The sequence below is a fragment of the Heliangelus exortis genome, chromosome 1 (assembly GCF_036169615.1).
Source record: "Heliangelus exortis chromosome 1, bHelExo1.hap1, whole genome shotgun sequence".
NCBI lineage: Eukaryota > Metazoa > Chordata > Aves > Apodiformes > Trochilidae > Heliangelus > Heliangelus exortis.
Genome location: NC_092422.1, coordinates 63,219,184 through 63,239,239, shown reverse-complemented (window position 1 = coordinate 63,239,239; position 20,056 = coordinate 63,219,184). Strand labels below are relative to the sequence as shown.

General features: G+C 42.7%; 1 protein-coding gene across 9 annotated transcripts in view; it reads left to right on the top strand.

Moving 5' to 3' along the window:
- The window catches only part of NPAS2 (neuronal PAS domain protein 2), a 106,927-nt gene that overhangs the window by 63,515 nt on the left and 23,356 nt on the right, over window positions 1-20,056 (top strand). For 8 of the 9 annotated variants that reach the window (XM_071746025.1, XM_071746045.1, XM_071746014.1 and 5 more), the window contains 5 exons: window positions 1,284-1,373; window positions 6,098-6,218; window positions 7,227-7,340; window positions 16,520-16,638; window positions 18,944-19,026. In XM_071746025.1, the coding sequence (XP_071602126.1) occupies window positions 1,284-1,373; window positions 6,098-6,218; window positions 7,227-7,340; window positions 16,520-16,638; window positions 18,944-19,026 (527 nt within the window). The remainder of the gene's footprint in view (window positions 1-1,283; window positions 1,374-6,097; window positions 6,219-7,226; window positions 7,341-16,519; window positions 16,639-18,943; window positions 19,027-20,056) is intronic. The other variant, XM_071746035.1, reaches the window with a different exon arrangement.

Sequence of the window (20,056 nt, the reverse complement as noted above, 5' to 3'; positions counted from 1 at the left end):
GTGTGTTTATTCAAGGCTTTGTGTTTTCCTTTTTTTATTTTATTTTATTAAAAAAAAAAACCAAAACAATTAGCATTTTCCAGTGTTTTCAGAATTCTTTCCCTGATTGAAGTCAGCAGGGGGGAAGGATGAGCTGCAGCTCACAGGATCAACTTCTGTTCTGGCTTGAAGGCATGCCTGGCTTTGCAGTAAGGTTTTGTAGCACTGTGTCACCATGACCAGGCTGTTTGCAGTACACTCACCTCCTGACCAGGAGTTGCCTCTGGAGTGTAGTCGGACTCTGCTCTGATTCACTCATGTTTGCAGTGCCCATTTGGCTCAAATACTGCAGGCAACACCAACTCCAGATCATCAGCTGAACTGACAGAGAGGACCCAGACCTGCTCCACTTGAAGGCATTGGGAGCTTCACCACTGACTCCTTAATTACAAGGAGTAATTAGGTTTTAATATAGTGCCCGAGCACCTGCTGTTGACTCCTAATTTTGGGGAGGGTTCTGCTCAGAGTACATTGCCTTAGATCTGGAAATCTACCTACATTTAACTTTGAACAAGATTTAGCTCAAAACTTTACAGCTTAGACTAAAGAAGGAACTAATTTTGAAGGTGAAATTGCTCCTGTGCAGAGGATGGAGATAAGGCTGACATTTCCCTTCAGTCCTAGGAGTCAAGGGAGTTACTGCAAGGTGGGACTGAAGTGAGGAAAAAACCCTGCAGAAGAGTGAATTTCTCTTGGAATGAGTAATCTAATACCATGACCTTTAAAATAAATCACTCAATTAAAACTCAGGCTGAGGATTATTTGATCATTTGCATTGCTTTTACTTAAATGAAAGCCCAGTAACATACAACATTACATTAATACAAACTGAGATTTATGGGGTTTGAAGAGAAGTACCATTCTGAGATAGGAGAGCATCCTTTCATCATCCTTTGATATTTACACAGAGCTCAAATGTTCATTTTAGTAACTTCCAAGGGATCCAGTCTTAGTCATTTTGCATTATTAAAATGTGTGATTAATTTAAAAACTGAGACATGAAATGTTCCTGTGAGCCCTTTGTTGCTTCAATAGTAAGTTTTACTAGACTACAAAGAGTGTTGTAAAAGTTAAATCAGACTGTAAAATCAGAGAATTTCTGTTCTGCAACTCAAGATAACGTTCCTACAACTGGATTACAATATGGTGCTGAGGACAAACTGTTTTGATCAACGTGTGATGAGATGCCCTGTTTACACCTCTCATTCCCATTAAAGCACTCTCCACTTCTCTGTTTTCCTTAGGCATTAGATGGCTTCATTATAGCAGTAACCACAGGTGGAAGCATCATCTACGTGTCTGACAGCATCACACCTCTTCTAGGGCATTTACCGGTGAGTGATTCTGCCACTTGCTTTTCTACTCTTAGAAAGAGAAGTAGAAGGATGGTGGTGGGGTGGTGTTTTCCTGAAAATGCAGCAAAGGGGTTTGTCCCTGAATTAGGCTGGTGTTCTGCTGTTGATTAGCTCTGTCCTCTCTTTGTCTGACTCATACCCATCAGGTTTTTGTTGCTATGAAGCACTTTGGCTTGAATGGAAAAAGCTCTGCGGGAATACTGTGGCCAGAGGAGGGACAGGGTGACCTGGCTGATCTTTTCCATCTCTGATTTCTAAGCTAGCAGGGAATAGCACCATTGCCACTGGCAGCCAAGCAGGGAGCTTGTTAAGGCCTTTAGTCAGCTCCCGGGGAGGTAAAGGACAAACCCCGCACTGAATTCAGAGGGGTGGGAGTTGGCTGCCCCCACAGCTCAGCTCTGCTTTCCCAAGGGGAGTGTTCCTGGCTCCCAGGAGGTGCTGGTGGAGCTGATGCTCGGTGCTGGGGTCCAGCATGTAGGGTTTGTTTTATCAGCAGGCTGCTGTGGGAGATATTCCTGCCTGAGCTGCCTGGGGCTGAAGGAGCTGGGGAGAGGGACGGCTTCGAACTCTGCTCCTGTTGCTAAGGCTGCTCCAGGAGAAATGGCACAATAATTAAGGATTAATCCTCATGCTCATTTTTAGAAGCTTGGTCTCAAATAAATACATGCCCAGGAGAAAAAAAATAGCTGCCAAATCATTATTGTACCACACACACCCCACACACACACGTTCTTAGGAAAATTGCAATTCTTTTTTCTCTCGTTTACTTTTTCACAAAATACGTGTTATGTTTTCCACCCAGACAAATGTATTTCACACACAGTACCTTGCTGTAATATGAGCAAAATTTATTTTCTTCTGAGACGAAAGGAACTTGATGAAAGGCGGCAGCTCCTGGTAAATGCAAGGATATTGCTATGCAACAACAGATTGAACTGAATCGAGCCATTTCAGTTTGCTTTAATCCTCAACAGTTGAGAAAAGCCGTAGTTGACTATTTTCTGACATTTGCCTTTACTTCAAAGGTGGGGAGAGTGCTGTCCTGCATACAATGTTGGCTCTTCGTACATTTTCTGATTTCTGTGGTATTTTTTTTGTCTTTCATGGTCTGGGGGTTTTAACACTATCCCTTCCAAATACTGATCCTTAGTGGAGATAGTAAATCTGCTGCAGGAAAGCATTGCTCTTCAAGAAGACACATTTCAGACCTTGTGCCTAAAACCTTAAACCCTAGCTGAGCATAATTCCTGAGTTGGTCCATCAGTGACTAAATTGGTTTTCCCTCCAAGTCACGCCTTGGGTGATAAATTTTGCCCAAAACAAGGACAAGGGTGACCATAATTTTTTGTTCTCGCAGAAGCAGCACGTAATAGCCCAAGCCAGGGACCAACCAGGAGGTGGGGCAGGAGTTCTCACAGACCTTCTCAGAGCTGATGGAGAGATAATGGTTAACATTTGCCCCACCAGTCCGGGCATGTGGAGGGGCTGGGTACATGCCAGAGGCTGCAACTGAGAAAGCAATAAAGGCCTGTGCCTGCCCAGGGTTGGCAAATGGCTACAGTCATGGGCAGGGGCCCAGCTAAGTGTGCACTTAGGTGAACACTAGGAATTTTAGTCCCATGCTCCCCTTTCCATATGTCTTTTTAAGTTTTAAAACTGATCAGAGTGCTATCTGGAAATTCTATGCATCTTACTTTGTTTACCTCCAGGATCTATTTGTAAGCTAAATGCATTGTTTGAGGGACAGAATACCAAATCTTTCTCCTCTGTGACTTCAGGGAAAAAAAATACTCTGCAAATCTGCTTTGAGCACTGAAAGGGAAGCAAAACTGGTCAGAACATTGAGCAGGGCTCTCTGAGGGCCCCTATCAAGAAATCTGATGTATTTTCTTTCATTAAAAGCATGAAAGACTCTGGTGCTGAGAACAAATATATTCAATTCTCTTTAATACAGCTTCCCTAACTTCCACAAAGCATTTTCAAACACAAACTTCCTCTGTTGTAATTCTAAATAGTATGTTATTAAAAGATCTGGAGGCTATTCCTAGGGTTCATTGATGTAAAGAGAGGTTTAACTCACATGGTAAGACTGACTATAGCTGAAAGAAACTCCTGGAAATACTGTCATGACTCATAGAATTTTCCAGTCATATGGTATGCTATGACTCCAAGACTATGCAGTCTCTGAAGGAGTGTTCTCCCTGTCCCTTCTTGCCTGCTTTGCTGAGTGAAACAGTTAAACACAAGCAGCAAACTACTTCCAACCTAGAAATGGAGATGGAGCTTCCTTATGGATATTGCCAGTCCACAAACTTGGATAAAAGGTGCTGCACCTGCCCACAGAGTGGTAGAGTGGTGTCCATCTCATCCAGCTTTATTCTGTTCATATTTTTGGTCACCTTCTTGCCATGGCACCAGATGTCTGCTCTTTGGGTCCGGTACAGAATCAGCTTTGAGCGGCTTGCCTGGCCTGGCATTTCCTACAGCTCCAGCAAGACTGTGGAATATTTACTTCCTTCTATTTGACCTGTTGGTCTATTCTTTCTTGACAGTTGATTCAAGAACATTGTAGGAGTCTTGATATGTAAAAGATCCAAAAATTCTGTTCTGTGCACTGCTTTACAGGTGTGCCTACCTTCTGCAGGAAGCAAGAGTTGGAAAATGCAGTAACAAGTAGATTCATATGTTTTTCAAACTCATTGGTGTTGGTATTTCCTAACAGCAAAGATACAAAACAAACATTAAATTCTGGATATGACACCTGATGGGGAATAAAAATATGAATGCCAGGACTTGGAAATCAATGAACAGTTTGTGGTCAGGACAGGAGGTTGTTCTGAGGGGTGTGTGGAACAAAACATCTTTCAACTCCAACTGTAGGTGCAGTAGCAGGGCTCTATCAGCTATCACCTTAAAAAGAAACAGCACTGCAGAACTCATGATAGGTTTTGAATGAGAGTTTGGTCATAGCATGGAGACAAAAGGTGGTAAATCCCCAGGTCACTGAAGAAGGAATAGTGAGTTTGAGAAGCGGTGACAGCTCACATCTAGTCCTCCTGCAGTTACTGCTTAGTGGATGGAGATTAATTAACCTCCATGAGACTTATATGCAACTGGTGGATAAGTATCATTAACTACCATTTACAGGTAGAAATGGAATAAGAAGGAAAATTACTTTTCTGAGATTGTACCATAAGCCTTGGACAGGACTCACCACTGCAGTTTCCTGCCAGGTGCTCTTTCTTCACATGCCCAAAATTACCTGAACAATGTACTGTATTTTATGTTAATATAAGTATACTGCATGGGTATATTATTTTATATATGTGAGTATATAAAATAAATAAAAATGTATACTGTGTATATATGTATTATATAAACTTAATCCTATACTGTATCAGTAGGATGCATATTAATAAGGCATACACTACAGTCACAAAAATAATTTTCAAATATTCTTCACAAAAGGAGTATTCAAATAATGAGCACATGTAGTAAATATTTACAACAGAATAGTCCAAACTGATTATGGCATCACAATAAGTATAAAGCATGGCACTCTGGTTTTCAAAGTATACCATTTCACCCCTCTAATCAGGAATTCCACAAAGAACAGCAGGCATGGGTCAAAAGCAGAGGGAAACCAAAGCACAGCCTTATGTAAATACATAAATAAATGATGATGATTAATAACTTGCCAGTCTCATATGGGGCTAACACATTCTCAGCATGACTATACAGTCTGATGGCAGCTGCTCTGATGACACATGAAGCTGTGTCAGTGTGCCAGCTCAGCCCAAAGTAGTCTCAAGTGGGATGGATATAAGTCAATGCCATTAGAGGGTCACTTTATCTGAGGACTTTCCTTCAGATATGCTCTTCTAGCATTAGGGTACTGCGACTTTCCTTTTGGCAGCCCTGTGACAGCCTCTTTATCTTCTCCACCCTGGGCCAGTTGTGGCCTTTTGCACAAACCCATCTCTTCTTTCCATTCCCAAATCTCAGTAGTTTGATTTCAGCTGGGTTTCAGGTTTGTGCTCACAGACCATGAGGCTAGAGACACTCAGGCATTCAGCTTGTGCCAGTGGCACTGGGAAGTCCCTCTCCCTGGGGACTAACTAATGCTGCTGCAAAGGGATTCCCGGAGTGGGAGGTCCATTTTCCCTGCACCCATCCATCCAGGATGGAGGAAGGGAGGAGCAATGGCTGCTGCCCCGAGGGCACTTCTCAGGAGCTGAGGGGATACCTCCAGACAGGGGCTGGCCCTGGTTCTGATCCAGTGTCTCAGAGTGACTCCCAGCTGGTCAAGGTTTGCAGGGGAAACAGCCCACTCCAGTGAGACACATCAGGCCTGTGGAAGGAGCTGAACTGTGTGAGCAACCAGGCACCTTTTTCCAGCTCGCTTCTGGATCTCATCATGGACGTTTGGTGAATGGACATAACCAATCTGATGATCTCTGAGAATTTTTAGAGGATCATCACTGAGTACTGAGAGTTAAGCTGGGAACTGGCCCACAGAGAAGCAGCCACTTGGTTTGCCCAGTGTTTTTCCCCCTGTTTTAGGCTTTGTCCGTAGTCACTGGAAATCAGGGGGAAAATTTCTGTCAATTGCCACAGGTTTTGTTTCCACATTGCTGGGCATCTCTGCAAGTGTTGCTCATCGTGATACTTCTATTTTTCTCAAAGGTCCTTTTTCTTTGCAGTGTGATGTCTTGGATCAGAATTTGTTAAATTTCCTCCCAGAACAAGAACATTCAGAAATTTATAAGATGTTATCTTCTTGTATGCTTATGACAGATTCTGCCTCATCGGATTACCTAAAAAGTAAGTTTTATTTTATCTTCCCCAGTAAATGAAAAAGCAAGGACAGGATAAAGATTTTACCTAAGAAACTGTTTTTTATATAATATGCAATATAAAACCTGGGTTCATAGCCTTTTTAAAAGATCTTGCCACCTGGAATGACCCCTTGGTTCTATTTTTAAATGAAACTCATTGCCTTCATTTTACTAGGCTAAGACTACTTGCAGTTGTGTTAATTATTAAATACTGTATCTTTTGAGACAGCTAAGGAAAATAGGTTAGCTGATGGAAACTGAGAGTTCGCCTGAGACAAATCACATCTTAATTGATATTTCAGCCCGTTCAAATAAGATGCTGTTCAGAGATATGCCCATGTTGCATACCTTTGGTTTGCACTATAGTTGAAAAGTATCTGTAAAATCATTGCGGTTCTTTTTCAAATTGAATTTTGCTCTTCTTAAAAGTGCTTTTACTTGCCTCATCCTTATTCACTCTAGGAGGTAAAACGTAAGGAACCTGAAAGCACACAATAATGTAAGACATACAGCTGCTCAGTCGACTGAATATACAAAACCTGCAGCTGATAGCTAATATACCAAAGTTAATTTAATAGACATTTTGAGGTAATTAGGCATAGTTTTCCAACAGTAGATGTACAGCTGCTGTGAGTCATGAAAAGCCTAAATAGAAAAAAAGCTGTAGATGAAGGATCTGATTCTTTCCTTGGTTACACCAGTGCTGTGGCAGTGTAACTCCTGTGATGAAGGTGGTGTAAAAGAAGGGTGAGTTACTCTCAAAGGCTGTCACTGGGCAGCAGGCAGACAGCACTGAACAGCCTGCATCCCTGCAAGGCAATTCCTTGCAGAGGTTCTGATCCTGCAATGTATAGCACATCAGTGTACAAGGCTCTAAGTGGTAACAAGCTGCTCTCGTGCTGCCAGTTGCAAGATTTGGGTTGGAAGACACCATTGGTTGTGTTTAGCTTAAATAGTATATTTATTTCTTCTTCTTCTTCTTTTAACAATCCAGCTGACAATGAACTAGAGTTTTATTGTCATCTTCTGAGAGGAAGTTTGAACCCAAAGGAATTTCCAACATATGAATACATAAAATTTGTAGGAAATTTTCGGTCTTACAGCAATGGTAAGCTTTAATTGTTGTATAAATGTTACTTTAGCTGTGTAAAATAAAATATAAGTATTGCTCCATTGAACAAGACAGGCTTTTAAATGAAAGGACTATTTTTAACATAATGGGGTAAATTTTGCTTCACACGGACCTTGCAGCTGTTTTGCAATAGCTGGATGAATACCTATGAAGAGTGAAATTGTGTTGGTTGCTTTTGTTACCGCCCTTCACTTGTTAGCAGTGATCCTGGATTCTGGGTAAGTTTGCAAATAATGACAGGTTCAGATGAGGGTTTGTTTGTGCTCACTAATACTGTGTGCTAAGACTCTACCTATTAGCTAAATAATATGCTTGCTGCCCTATCTGCTGGCTTACATTAAACACATGTTCTATGCCAGAGCTGATAATCTGCCAAATCTGCCCTCACACTCTTCTCTGCCACATCCTGGGGAAAGGCAGCAGTGCCACGTACTTGAGTGCTTCACCTACTGCCTCTTGCTGTAGGGGGTGAGGGCTCCCCGAGTGGCTGAGGACACTTCCACTCGCCTCCCTTTCCAGCTGCCATTTTACATTCCTCTCCTGCACTGCAGACCCAATACTCTTAAAAAAAAGAGGGAAAAAAAAAAAAAAAAAACACACCAGGAAAGAAATACAGTCAGCACAATCGCTAATGCACCACAGTCAATCTAGTGAAACCATCTTTCAAGGGATGAAGAGCAGATTTCTACCTCGCCCCTTCCCTAACAAACAGAATGCTGCACGGCCATTAGTGTCAGAAATGAAATACTCTTTTATTACTTTCCATTCTCCTGCCTGCCCAAGTTTGCTTTAGTTACTTGCCTGATTGAACTCCGGAGTGGCATTTCCAAAGTTGCTGGTATTGTTCCAAATAGGTCATCCTCAGCTAAAAAATTCCCCACCGTGCTTTCCAAAAACCGCATGCCACACTGCAAAAAAAAAAAAGAGAGAGAAATGTCCCTGTCCCCATTTAACTTTCTGCTCTTGCTCCACATGACTAGAATAGAAACCTATGTGCAGGATGGAGATATGTATATTTTATTATGTTTGGTGCCATCTGATTTGAGGTTTTATTTGTATAAAAATATGTAACTGCCTGTGTGCTTTCTAGTTTGTATGAAGCGAAATGTGGCTGCCTGACAGACTCGCACACCAAGATATTCTGTTTTCTAGAGCAGAAACTGGATTTCAGGTGCTGACTCATAAGGATACATTTCTACCAGGGGAATTTCTGATCCATTTTCTTCAAGGATCTTCAGCCTTTTATTTTGGTGTGACCTTAACATTGCCCTTTTACCCCGGTAGGATTTCAAATCCCAGCATTTATATCTGTGACCATTTCTCAGAAGAAAGATAAAACTTGCATTACAGATACCTTCCCAAGCTTAATGCATATAACCTAAATGGGAACATATTGATTTCAAAAGACATTAAATCGTTTTCCAAAGACCCCAGCTTATAGCTTTCAAATAAGACATGCTTTCTGCTTCAATTTTTTTTTCCTTTGAGCCACCTTTTTTCTGAATCTTCCAACTGTATTTTGCCTCTTCCACATTTTCCCAGCTCTGCTGCAGTCCAGCCCTCTGGCTGACAGGGAGAGGATGTTTTTTGCTCTTGCTCTGTGAAATGGTGCCTCCTGCACCCTTCTCCTCTCCCCATCACAGAACTCCAGAGTGGCATTTCCAAAGTTCATCCTGACTTGTCTGTCTTGGCTTCAGTTTCCCAGCCCAGTGCAGAACCTGGTGGAAATACTCGCTTCACCAGTGTGTCCCATGGTCCCTCTGCCCCACCACCACTACCACCCTGGCCCTTAATCCAGCCACAAAACCACTTCTTGGCAAAGGTGGAAGCAAGTGCACTAGACTCACAATGCAGCAGCAGCAAACTCTGCTTGGGAGCTGATAACCTTGGGACAAGGACAAAGCGAGCATCTGGAGGCGGGTGCAAACCTCCATGAGCTCCAACTGGGCTTCTTGTGTCAGACAGCTGGACCCTGAGCAAGGCTTGGGGGACATCAGCTCAAGAGAACACCTTATGAATGCAGCTGCCCTTTGGGCAGCTTTCCAGCCCTAGGGCTAGGGAAAAGCAGCTGTGCTTTATCATGGGCACTTGTGGAGGATGATGGGTGCAAGGGTGGGCTGGGTTCCTGCCTCTGCTTGGCCCCCCACACCCTGGCATGCCCCATTTTCAAGGGCTGTCCCCCCAGACCATACACTGTGGGGCTCTCACCTGCCGGCCCTGCCAGTATTTGCTCTCCTCTTCCTCCTGTTAAATAAATGAATACCTGTTCTCCAGCCAGCCCCTGTCCAAGTAGGGAAAAGAGCGGTGGAAAGGGTGGTGGGGTAGAGAAATACCACTCAGAGGGCACTGCTCATCCTACATGCATAGGATCAGCTGGCCCCAAATCCTGCTTTTTGGAGGTGTTTGTGAAGGAAGGAGGCTAAGCTAAGGATAAGAAAAGAGTTAGCTGAGCATACTGAGAGGGGAGAAAGACAGAACTTGCAAATTAAGCTTAATTAGCAGGAGACATTCCTTATGAATGTATTCAAGAATGCTTTTCCCTGTAGCTTTTCACAGCAGTGGAAGTGTGAGCATGTATTTACACATGGGAGACTGATACAGGATGTTCTCTAAATACAAATCTCTGCTGATCCTTTTTAGCTACCCAACACCAAATCCTACCTTTGTTTCCAATAGTTTGCTGAGTGTACTCTGAGTCCACCCTGCCCGCACATTCCTGCTAGAGGGACACCTCAGCCCCTCTGCTCCAGGAACCTTTTTTGTCCCTGGGCAGGCTGTATCCCATCAGGATACTTAACTATTCCATTCTCATTAATGTAGGATTGTGGCAGTGACAGTCCTAATGAATCTTTCACCTTTTCTTCTCACTTAACCTTCACTAATGTTTTGAAGAACCAGTAGGTCCTTTTTTGCCCTCCGGAACAGAAATATCTCTAGTTTTTGTTCTACTTCCAAATAACCTTTTACATAACCTCCCCTGAATCGTCATCTTCTTAGGCTCAGTTTTTTTAAATTTTCATTGCTTATATAATGGTGGTGCTTCAGGGAAGGGGACATGTGTGCTGCAGTCCCAATGACCTTATCCCCTCCTTCCTCCCTTGTACCTTCTCTGTTAATTGCATTGTGACTTATGGCTGAGAACATCATATAGGGATAGGTTTGAATGGATTAAGTTAAAGGACTGAGGCTTAAGAAAGCCAGTTACGGGCTTAGATGCTCTCCCTAACTTTGGTGGGAGCTGTGGAGCTTTAAAGGCTATTGTACTGTAATACTGAGATGCCAAAGAGATTGTTTTGTCTACTAAAGCAAAAGAAATACCTGATAAATACCAAGGTGACTTGTCACCACCAGGGTTGCCATGCTGCCTGCATCGAGCCCATGAACTTCCCCCAGAGGAATAATCACTGGCACATTTTCCCTTTTCAAGACAGGGCAGGGAGATGCATGTGCAAGCCCCAGATATTTCCTGTGAAAGTTCACATAGCTCACAGCATGTGTTCAGTCTTTCAGAAGATCACAGTCCCCAGAGCTTCTGGGCTCAGCCATAGCCAGAGGCTGGAGGAGCCGCACAGCCCAGTGCCAGGGTTAGCAGGAGGGTCCATGTCTGGGCTGGTCCCAGGGATGGTGTGCAGGGGAGGTCAAACTCTGTAACCCCTGCTGCAGCAGCATTTCTGCAGCTGTGTATCTATACTGGGGATGTGACAGGAGCTGCCTGCACATGAGAGAACTGCCCTCAAAATTATCTGTGCCCGAGCAAGAGCGGCCGACCAGGGGAACAGCAATGTGAGCTCTGCGGAGGGACTGCATGAGTCACTGGCTGTGCTAAATCAAATACAAGAGATTTGATTTTCCATTTGGGAGGATTATATAATCATCATTAATTAAGCTTCAGTGAGAAAGGCAGGGCTGTAACCTGATGTGAAAGCTCAGTAGTCCCTTGAGAGGTGGGGAGGTAGCCTGTGGGCCACTCAGAAGAGGAAAGTGGAGTTCCCTCTTTGCTACTATGAGAAATTTTTTTTTAATTTGCAAATAGGAACTCTTTCCAATATTTTATGTCTTCCAGGGTCTGGTCCTGTAGCCTAGTTTTTAACAAGAGAAATGAACATATGCAAACACCTTAGAGAGCCAAGTACTATCTCTGTACCTGCTGACCAGTAGTACCTGACAAGGGGCTGAGTCATGTCAGCATCACCAGTTTAGCCTGAGGAGGGAGGCAAATAATAAGGGTAACCCTAAAAAAAAAATCCGGGGAAATGCTTAGCTCCCAGTATAAAAAATGTCAATTTAAGTGAGAGTAAATTATTTTACAAAGCCGCTTAATAGCAAACTCTGATAAGAAAAGATAAGGCAGGCTGGATTTTTCCCTCCTGTGAAAACTGTACGTTTATAAACAGGAAAAGATCTCTTACAATTATATAGCCAAATATTGTCTTTGTTATCCTGTTTCTGAGGTGACATACAGGCTTAGAAACTCCTGTAAAGGACAAAGTCAGAGTCCTGCCTTCTGAAGTATTCATCAAAAGAAAAAAGGACCACTGGCACCTTTAAAGTGGCAGATCTGTCCTTTCATCCAAAATGCTTGAAGTTTTACTCCTAAAGGAGGGGATAACCATTAGGTGTAAAGAGTTTCTGATCAAGTAATAGAATCCACTAATATAGTGAAAATTAAAATTATGCATTTTTTTCCAAATTACACTGAAACTCAGGAAGCATCTGGCTACTGGATGCTAATAATAGCAGATATTCTACTGTTAGCTGATGTATCTCTTAGAGATAAGAACAACCATCAACAAAACTATTATTCTGTGGAGAAAAAAAAGATATTTTCACTCCTAGGACAGTTAATTAAATCTGAATTCCTTTTTAAAAGAAATGAACAGATTTATCCAGAAGATACATCAATCTTGAGCGTCCATAAACATATGCAGAAACATCTGATAACAAGAATAACTCAAACCAAATTAATGTTTTGATCAGAATGGACAGCTTCGTATTATTATTTTCTGTTAACAATATTGTAGAAACTGCAGCTAGAAATCTACAATATGCTGAGCTCCATGAGCAATTAAGAAAAAAGGCACCATTCCTGTCCTGAAGAACTGACTTGGAATTCATATCAACAAAGGACAGGGAGGGGAGAAAGAGGAGGAGGAAAAAAGAGGAGACCTATGTAGACAAGTGATGTATGGACAGTATCACTGTTACCCCTCCAAAACTACTGAGTGCAGTCCAGTTTGCCTCTAGCACTTTACATTCCTTCATTATGTATCTTTATATATATATATATATATATATAAATTGATGAATAATCTGTTTATCTCTGATCTGAATTTCTGTGTATGCAACAATCTTGATTTTATTCTGGCCTTTTTGGCTTGTATTTTTTGAAATCACTGTTCAGTTTGTTCAACAATCACAAAGACTGGGTCTTTGGACATGAACATCTACTGACAAAATAGGAAGTGGGGATTTCTTTCAAATGGAATTGGCATAAATGAGAAGTTCTCTGTTAAAGAAAGAATACATTTTAAATATCCCAAGTTAAAATAAGATGATTGAACGACTGACTGCTGTACTATTATTAACTGAATAATGTGGCATCTGCGGTTTTTTAACCCTGTTTTCATTCATTTCATGTGGCATGATTTGTATCCCTAAGGATACAAACCTTTCGTCTGTGGTAGTTAAGGGCTTTGTTCCTTACATATATTACTTATTTTTTAACATTTTTTACCTAGTGTCCTTGTCTTTAAAAAACAAACAAGGAAACAAAACCAAAAACAAAAAGCAACAACAAAAAAGTCCTTTTGTGTAGGCAAATCAGGGGTTTTTTATCTTCTCATATGACATTTGCAGGTTCTTTAATGATACAAAAAGAATCAAAAGAATACCTACAAATAATTTCGTGGTAGCTCTAGGAGTGGCTGCTCAGATAGGTAACCTCAAAAACTACTAAAATTCATGCTAAACTCTTGAAACTCAGCTAACTGCTCTTTATGAAAAAACTGTTTCGCCTCTCAGATTATATATTTAGCTTTCTCACAAAACCTTCTAATTCCATACTCAGAATATTTTGTCTAGATCATTTACTTGTGAAACACTCGGGCCCACATTTACCTGCGTCCTGCTGTCTACAGACAGCTTAGCATTTTCGTCAGGCATCTTCTGACAAAAGCACTGCAAGACCTGTATTTGATTTGTGAATGTTAATATCAGGATAGCCTCATAGTTCATCATATATTTTCCATTCCACTACTTTCCTGTGGTGCTCTCAGAAAGTCAGCTACTGTCAAGATGTTGCATGTTTCTTTTCAATAGACTTGAAAAATTGCAAAATAGGATTTTTCAGAAGGAATGCTTAAAAGATTACATCAGGATTATTTTTTTTTCTTTTTCAATTCATCTAATGATCTCTTTTTTTTAATAACACTTTAAATTTTATCAAAAGAGTTGAAATTTGCTGACCAGCTCTAAGAGCAGACCAAAACAGGCCATGCAGATAGAACTGTGGAGAGAACAGATACCAACGAAGTAAGTCAGGCAGCAAAGTGATTCAGAAACAAATGTGGATTTTTTTTCTTTCACATATTGTAGCTGTTATTTTCAGATCAAGATGTACATTTCAAGGTGGTGGCTACTTGCCTGCATCATTGAGGCTTTTAGTGCTTTGGGCATTGTGATGGGCAACTGGGTATGGAGATGGCACAGTAGCTTTTCAAAGTCTGGATGACTTTCAGCCAGGCCAGCTCTGTCTCATCTCCTTCAACTTGACTCATTCACTGCCATTGAGTTCAACATTCCCAAATGTTGTGATGAAATCTCAAATTTATTACATAGCTGTCCTATATGATACTTATTACCCTTGTAACATTGCAGTTACCTCTTGGAACTCTAATCTTAATTTGTAAACACCACCTTCAGGGATGTATTCTGCTCTCTTCTGGGAATACATCTCAGGTCCATGGCTGTTCATATCCAACAGCTGATGTAAAAAAGCCATGGCTGTTCATATCCAACAGCTGATGTAAAAAAGCCATCTGCTCTCTTTGGTGAAGCTCACTCTCCCTTTGGCCTCTGCTTTCTTCTGCAACTGGTGTCATTTGCAAGCCCATGGGTTCAGTAACCAGGTTAACTTATACCTGTGCTTTGAAGGCTGAATGTGTGTATCTTATTTTTCAAGTCTGAGCCCAGCCTGCAAACATTTGCTACTCCACTTGGCTATTACAGAGAGAAATGAGCCCATTGACTTCAAATAAGACTACATACTAGATAACAAGCTCGGAAATAACTTCTTACAATGCCTTTAATGTAGGTTTATAGCAATACCATTAATTTTTAAGCAGGACTGACTACAGTAATCGACAGACTCGCACAAAATAATCGTATCAGAGAAGAACCAATAATTTTTTACTCAAGCTTCTCCTGTTTCCTGCAGCTCCTAAGTCTTCCTTTTTTTTCCACCTCTTGTATTAATAGTCCCAAAGAAGCCCTCCTATATGCACATAACCCCAGGAACAGAACAAGAATACATATTCCTAGGAAATCCCCAGAGCAAGTGTGCTTTTCTGGTGAAAGGAGAATTTTGCCTGTGTTTTTATATCAATATCCAGCCAGCCATGCCCTCCAGACTCAACTGCAAGAGAGGGCTGTAATCCCTGTGGGTGCTCACATCTGCATTGCCTTCTCAGATGAGGAATCTTTCTTCCCCATTTTGGCACAGTACATATTGTGCACACAGTGGCTTAAACATGATAATCACAGGTGTGAATTCTGCTCAGAGTACTTGTTTTTGTTTCATATCCTGTTACCCTTCTTGTCATCTAAGTATCATTATTCTAAAGCTTTAAATAGGTTGAATTGGCTTCCAAAAGCATGTTTTAAATTGAGTCTTCTTCGATCTCTGCAATTTATGCTACTGAACTAAAGCCCTGTGTAGCAGCACCCCAGAATAAAAATTGCTACTTATCTCTTCCCCAGAGGGATACAAAACACTTCATTTTCACAGGAAAGAGTGTGGTTATCCTTGCAGACCTGTGCAAGAGACAAACTGTAGGAAACTTCATAAAGTTGGATATAGGGGTTTAATAGTAAAGCAAGTTAGTTTTATATTAGCATTAATCCCTATTAGCATTAAGTTAACTCATACTGGGGAACTGGCTGGTAGGTAGGACCTTCTTTGCTACCATGGGAGACAGGCAGCCGGGCAGGGTGAGAGCCCATGGGACCAATCTGGTTCCCACTGAAGCTCAGCATACAGTTTTCTTTCACTGGTGTGAGAGTGGGATTACCATCTCTAAACAGCTTGAAATTGGATGGAGAATTTGACTTATGTCATTCTGACATGGGACTGTGAGCTAGCTTATGGCAACACATGCTTTTGGCAACACATCTCTGTGGCAGGAGGTGCTAGTGGGCCCTCAAGACAACATAAGGGCCGTGTTATCATGAAAGACACAGATAAAAAACCATACACAAAATCTGTAGCCATGTTGCATCCAGTTTTCCCTTCTGCCCAGCATTTCAGGAGACAGCAGGCTATCTGCAGACTCACTGGAAATGCCATCTCTGGAAGCCACACAGAGTCCTCCTTGTTCTTCTTTAAAACAAGAACTTGGGCACACTGGGGACAGTTCTCCTTAGATGTAGAGGGGGAAGGTGCTCTTCAGCATCTCAGAATCAAAAGCAGCCTCTTGCAAGCTTGATGAAGCCTCACTGGTGGTGGGTCCCACTGTTTTGCCACCAGTGACTTGACAAACTCTTCAGCTACCTCCCTTGCCAGCACTTTTTTCACTGCCTTGTGGAAGTCAGGACACTAGGCATGCTGCAGCATGTATTTTTTCTTGCAAGTGGTGAAAAAGAGCAATGGGATGTTTGTGGTTTCTTTCTACAAAGCTCGTTTATGCTCTGCAATAAGGTTTGGCCTTATTTTTATCAGGATTAACCTGTAAGAATCATGCGTGAAGTTAAGCTCTGATGTTTTTCTGCCTAACATGTCTGACTTGGGTTTAAATATATACATATCAGCTTTAAAAGATTTCAAATCATTTCTCTGAATAAAATCAGTATTAGTACACTTCAAGTGTGCAAAAATATTCAGGGAGAGCAAATCTCATGTGAGGTGTGACTCCAGGTCTCATTTTTTTTCCCCTACCTAGTGCCTAACTCTACTTGCAATGGCTTTGATGAGGGTGTCCCAAGGGCTTACAGAACATCCCCAGGAAAGCAGGTCTGCTTCGTTGCCACTGTTCGTTTGGCCACGCCTCAGTTTTTAAAGGTAAGGAGGTGTCCCAGATCCCATTCATTTCAGAAGTTCTCAAAACACCTTCAAACAGGGTGACACGCAAAGTTCTTAACTTTGCTAATTGAATGGATTACAGATATCACATTCCGTGCATAAAAAGCCAGAGAAGGGGATTATCAGTGCAAGCCAGGACTGGCAGAACTGGTGTCACTTCTGCCCCCCTTGCGTGGGAAATGGAAAGCCTCATTGCATTAGAAATTGCTAACCCTACTTTGAAATGGGGTCCTTTGCTGCTGCTTTCTGTTTCTGCCATGGGACAATGTACAGGTAGCCACCAACACTTTCATTTGTGTCCCCTTGGTGTCTTTGGGTGACTGCTGCTGGTTTTTCTGCTCCCAGATACTGGCAGGATTATAGACTGCCCAACCTTGTGCCTGGCACTGTGGTTCTCTAATTAATAAATGTGAGCTACTGCATCAGATGTCCTGTCCTCAGAGGTTAAGAGATTAAAAAGTCTAATTGATACCTAGCTGGTATGAAATCACTTCTCCCTTGGTCTGGCTCCATTACTGCTCAGGGACCTGCAAGGTACTCTCTGAACTGATTCATGGCCCTGGCAGGCAACTAGAATCCCTTCTGGGTAAGTGAGTGAAGATACTTTCCCTAAATCTTAACCACAGTAATCATATTAGCAGTAGAGGCTGGAGTTAAGGTTCTCTGGCAACTCTGAAAGCAAATTCCCTTGTCTTTGGGGAGCTCACATCTCAAAATAGATATGGAAACAAAATGAGATGCACATGGTAGGCAATGAGCTGCCTGATACAAAGGGGGAGAAGGTGTTAGCTGCCAAGAGACCTTGGGCACCCATCTCTTCAGTTTACCTGCGTCCTGAATTTCTGCTCTAATATCAAGGCAAAAACATTTATCTGACTGGATATTAAGCAAGGTAGAGCCAACATTTTGGTCGCACACAGCAATGTTTGCATGTTGCACCTTGAATTTTAGGATATGTTCTTGGCATCAGCATGGATTTTGGTGTAAACTGGAGGAGGGGAGAGAGGATTTTAAGGTATGCATGAAGCCTTTTCCCACTGTACAGTCAGCAACTTTAATCAACGTTGTGAGTATTGATATATATCAAAGAAGTGCTCCATGGCAATGCACCTCAGCTTTTCCTCTGATCCCAAGAGGGTTTAAAACTTTAGTTGTCTGAAACACTTCTCTCCCGGAGAGCAAGAACAGAGAGAGATGTGGAGACAATGGGAGGGTGTCACTGAGCCCACAGCACAAAAGGATAGCAGGGATACACAGAAGGATACCAGGTAGCAGGGGACAGCAGCTTTGGGTGCTTACCAGTGATGATGGAGACCTTCCTGCAGGAGAGACATGGGGGGACACAGTAGCCCTGGATGCCAGCAAATCCTGAGTGCTTTTGCTGGCAAGTCCCATCCAGGGGTCTCCAGGCTGACAACTCATGGAGCTGGAGTCACCCCTGCAAACCATCAGTGGGAGAGGAGAGGTCAGCAGAGGGGGAGCCAACCATGGGCACACAGCCAGCCCAGAGATGAGCAGGCACTGTGGTGCCATCCTTCCTCCCATTCCCACCACCACCCAACAACTAATCCCTGCCAGCTACATCTTGATCCACATCCCTCTGGGCCAAGGATGTTCTGCCTCACAGCCAGGCCTGTGCCCTGGCTCATGGAATTAAATTATTAATGATGATTCTTGTGAGTGTTGAGGGCTGCTGAGAGCCTTAAGGGCCAGATTCTTCTTCACTGTGGGAGTGCCTTTTGCACAAGGCAAAATGTCTGCATTTCAGCCACCTGCCTGAAAAGGCATTTCCCAGTCTGTAGCATGGGGTGCCCCCAGGTATTCTGTGCCTTAGTGGACAGAAGGGTATTCCCCTTTCTCAAAGAAGGCTTGAAGGCAGACATCCATCAAGGCCAGGCAGGGGCAGTGAGTATCTTAAGTAAAAGAAGAGAACAAAGATGTGGCAAACCCAGGTAGGACGAAGCACAGACTGGATGCTGGGAAGGGGCATTGCTTCTCAGGCCATGGAGAGCACAAACCTCACACCCCAAGCCACAAAAACTTTGGTACCCCAAGGAATAGTCAGGGCTCTGAAATCTGTGTGCATCACAAGTTCTTTTCCCCAACTCCTGCAAAAATGTTCCATCTAAAATACAATAAATATATCATTCTCTGGAACTGCACAGAAAATGTGTGAATACTGTTTTCTCTTCTTATATAGCACGTATTTATAGCTAACAGAAACTAAATGAAGCAGAGGGGTGAAGCTGCAACTCTCAGTAAGTTAGCTTTCTTCACCATACAGGAGATGTGCATCGTTGAAGAACCTCTAGAGGAATTCACATCAAGACACAGTCTGGAGTGGAAATTTTTATTCCTGGATCACAGGTTGGTGACGAGAAAAGCACTCCTGCTTGTGTTATTTTTGTAAGTGCAATTCTCTCAAATCACATTTCCTATCTAAAGAAGAAGGCAACTACTGAAATTCCTACAAAATGGGATATTTAGTATTTTATCCTGGGTTTATTTTTATCAGTCTTTAAAAACAAACCTACTCTGTTTCTCAGGCTGAATTTGTGATCAGCTTGTTGTTGTTTCCTTTAAAGATATCAATAGCCCAAAGCCTGTCACACAGCAAAATCATCTAATTATTATACAGCTGCCAAAATTATTCTTTCTAAATCCAGCTGTTGATTGTGTGTGTTTGCAATTCCCACTGAGTTATGGAGGGAAAGTCTGTTCTGGCCTGAGGCAGCCATGCTGGGGAAGGCAGAAACATTGCCTCAGCACACCAGGGTCAAGCTATGCAGACACTCAGAGGAAACCAGATCACAGAATGTTTTAGGTTGGAAGAGACCCCCAAGATCATCCAGTCCAACCTTTGACCAACACCATAATCTAACTACTAAACCATGTCCTTAAGGACCGGGTCCAAATGCCTCTTAAATGCCTCCAGGGATGGTGACTCCACCACTGCCCTGGTCAGGCCATTCCAATGCCTGACAACCCTCTCAGTGAAAAAATGTTTCCTAACATCCAGCCTAAACCTCCCCTGGCACAACCAGCCCAGGTGATGTCCCCTCCTAGCCCTCCAGTCCCTGCAAATGATGGCTTCCTGTCACCTGGCAACACATTTGCCAGTGTGCAGGGACTGCAGGAACTGCAGCAGAGCCTCTGACTGAGGAACAGCCAGGGAATGGCTTCCTCATAGCATGTTTTTGTATGAAGGTTCCTGAGAGGTTGAGTTGCTTTCCACAGCAACGTTTTCCCTGGAACAGTAGGGTTGTCATGGCTTTGTCCCAGAGGGATGGTGCCCACCGGCACTGCCGTGTGCAACCGAGCATCCTGAGCACGAGGTGGGGGAAAGTCCTGGTCTGGTCCTCTTGTGGGGAAGACTGCATCAATGAGAGAGAGCATC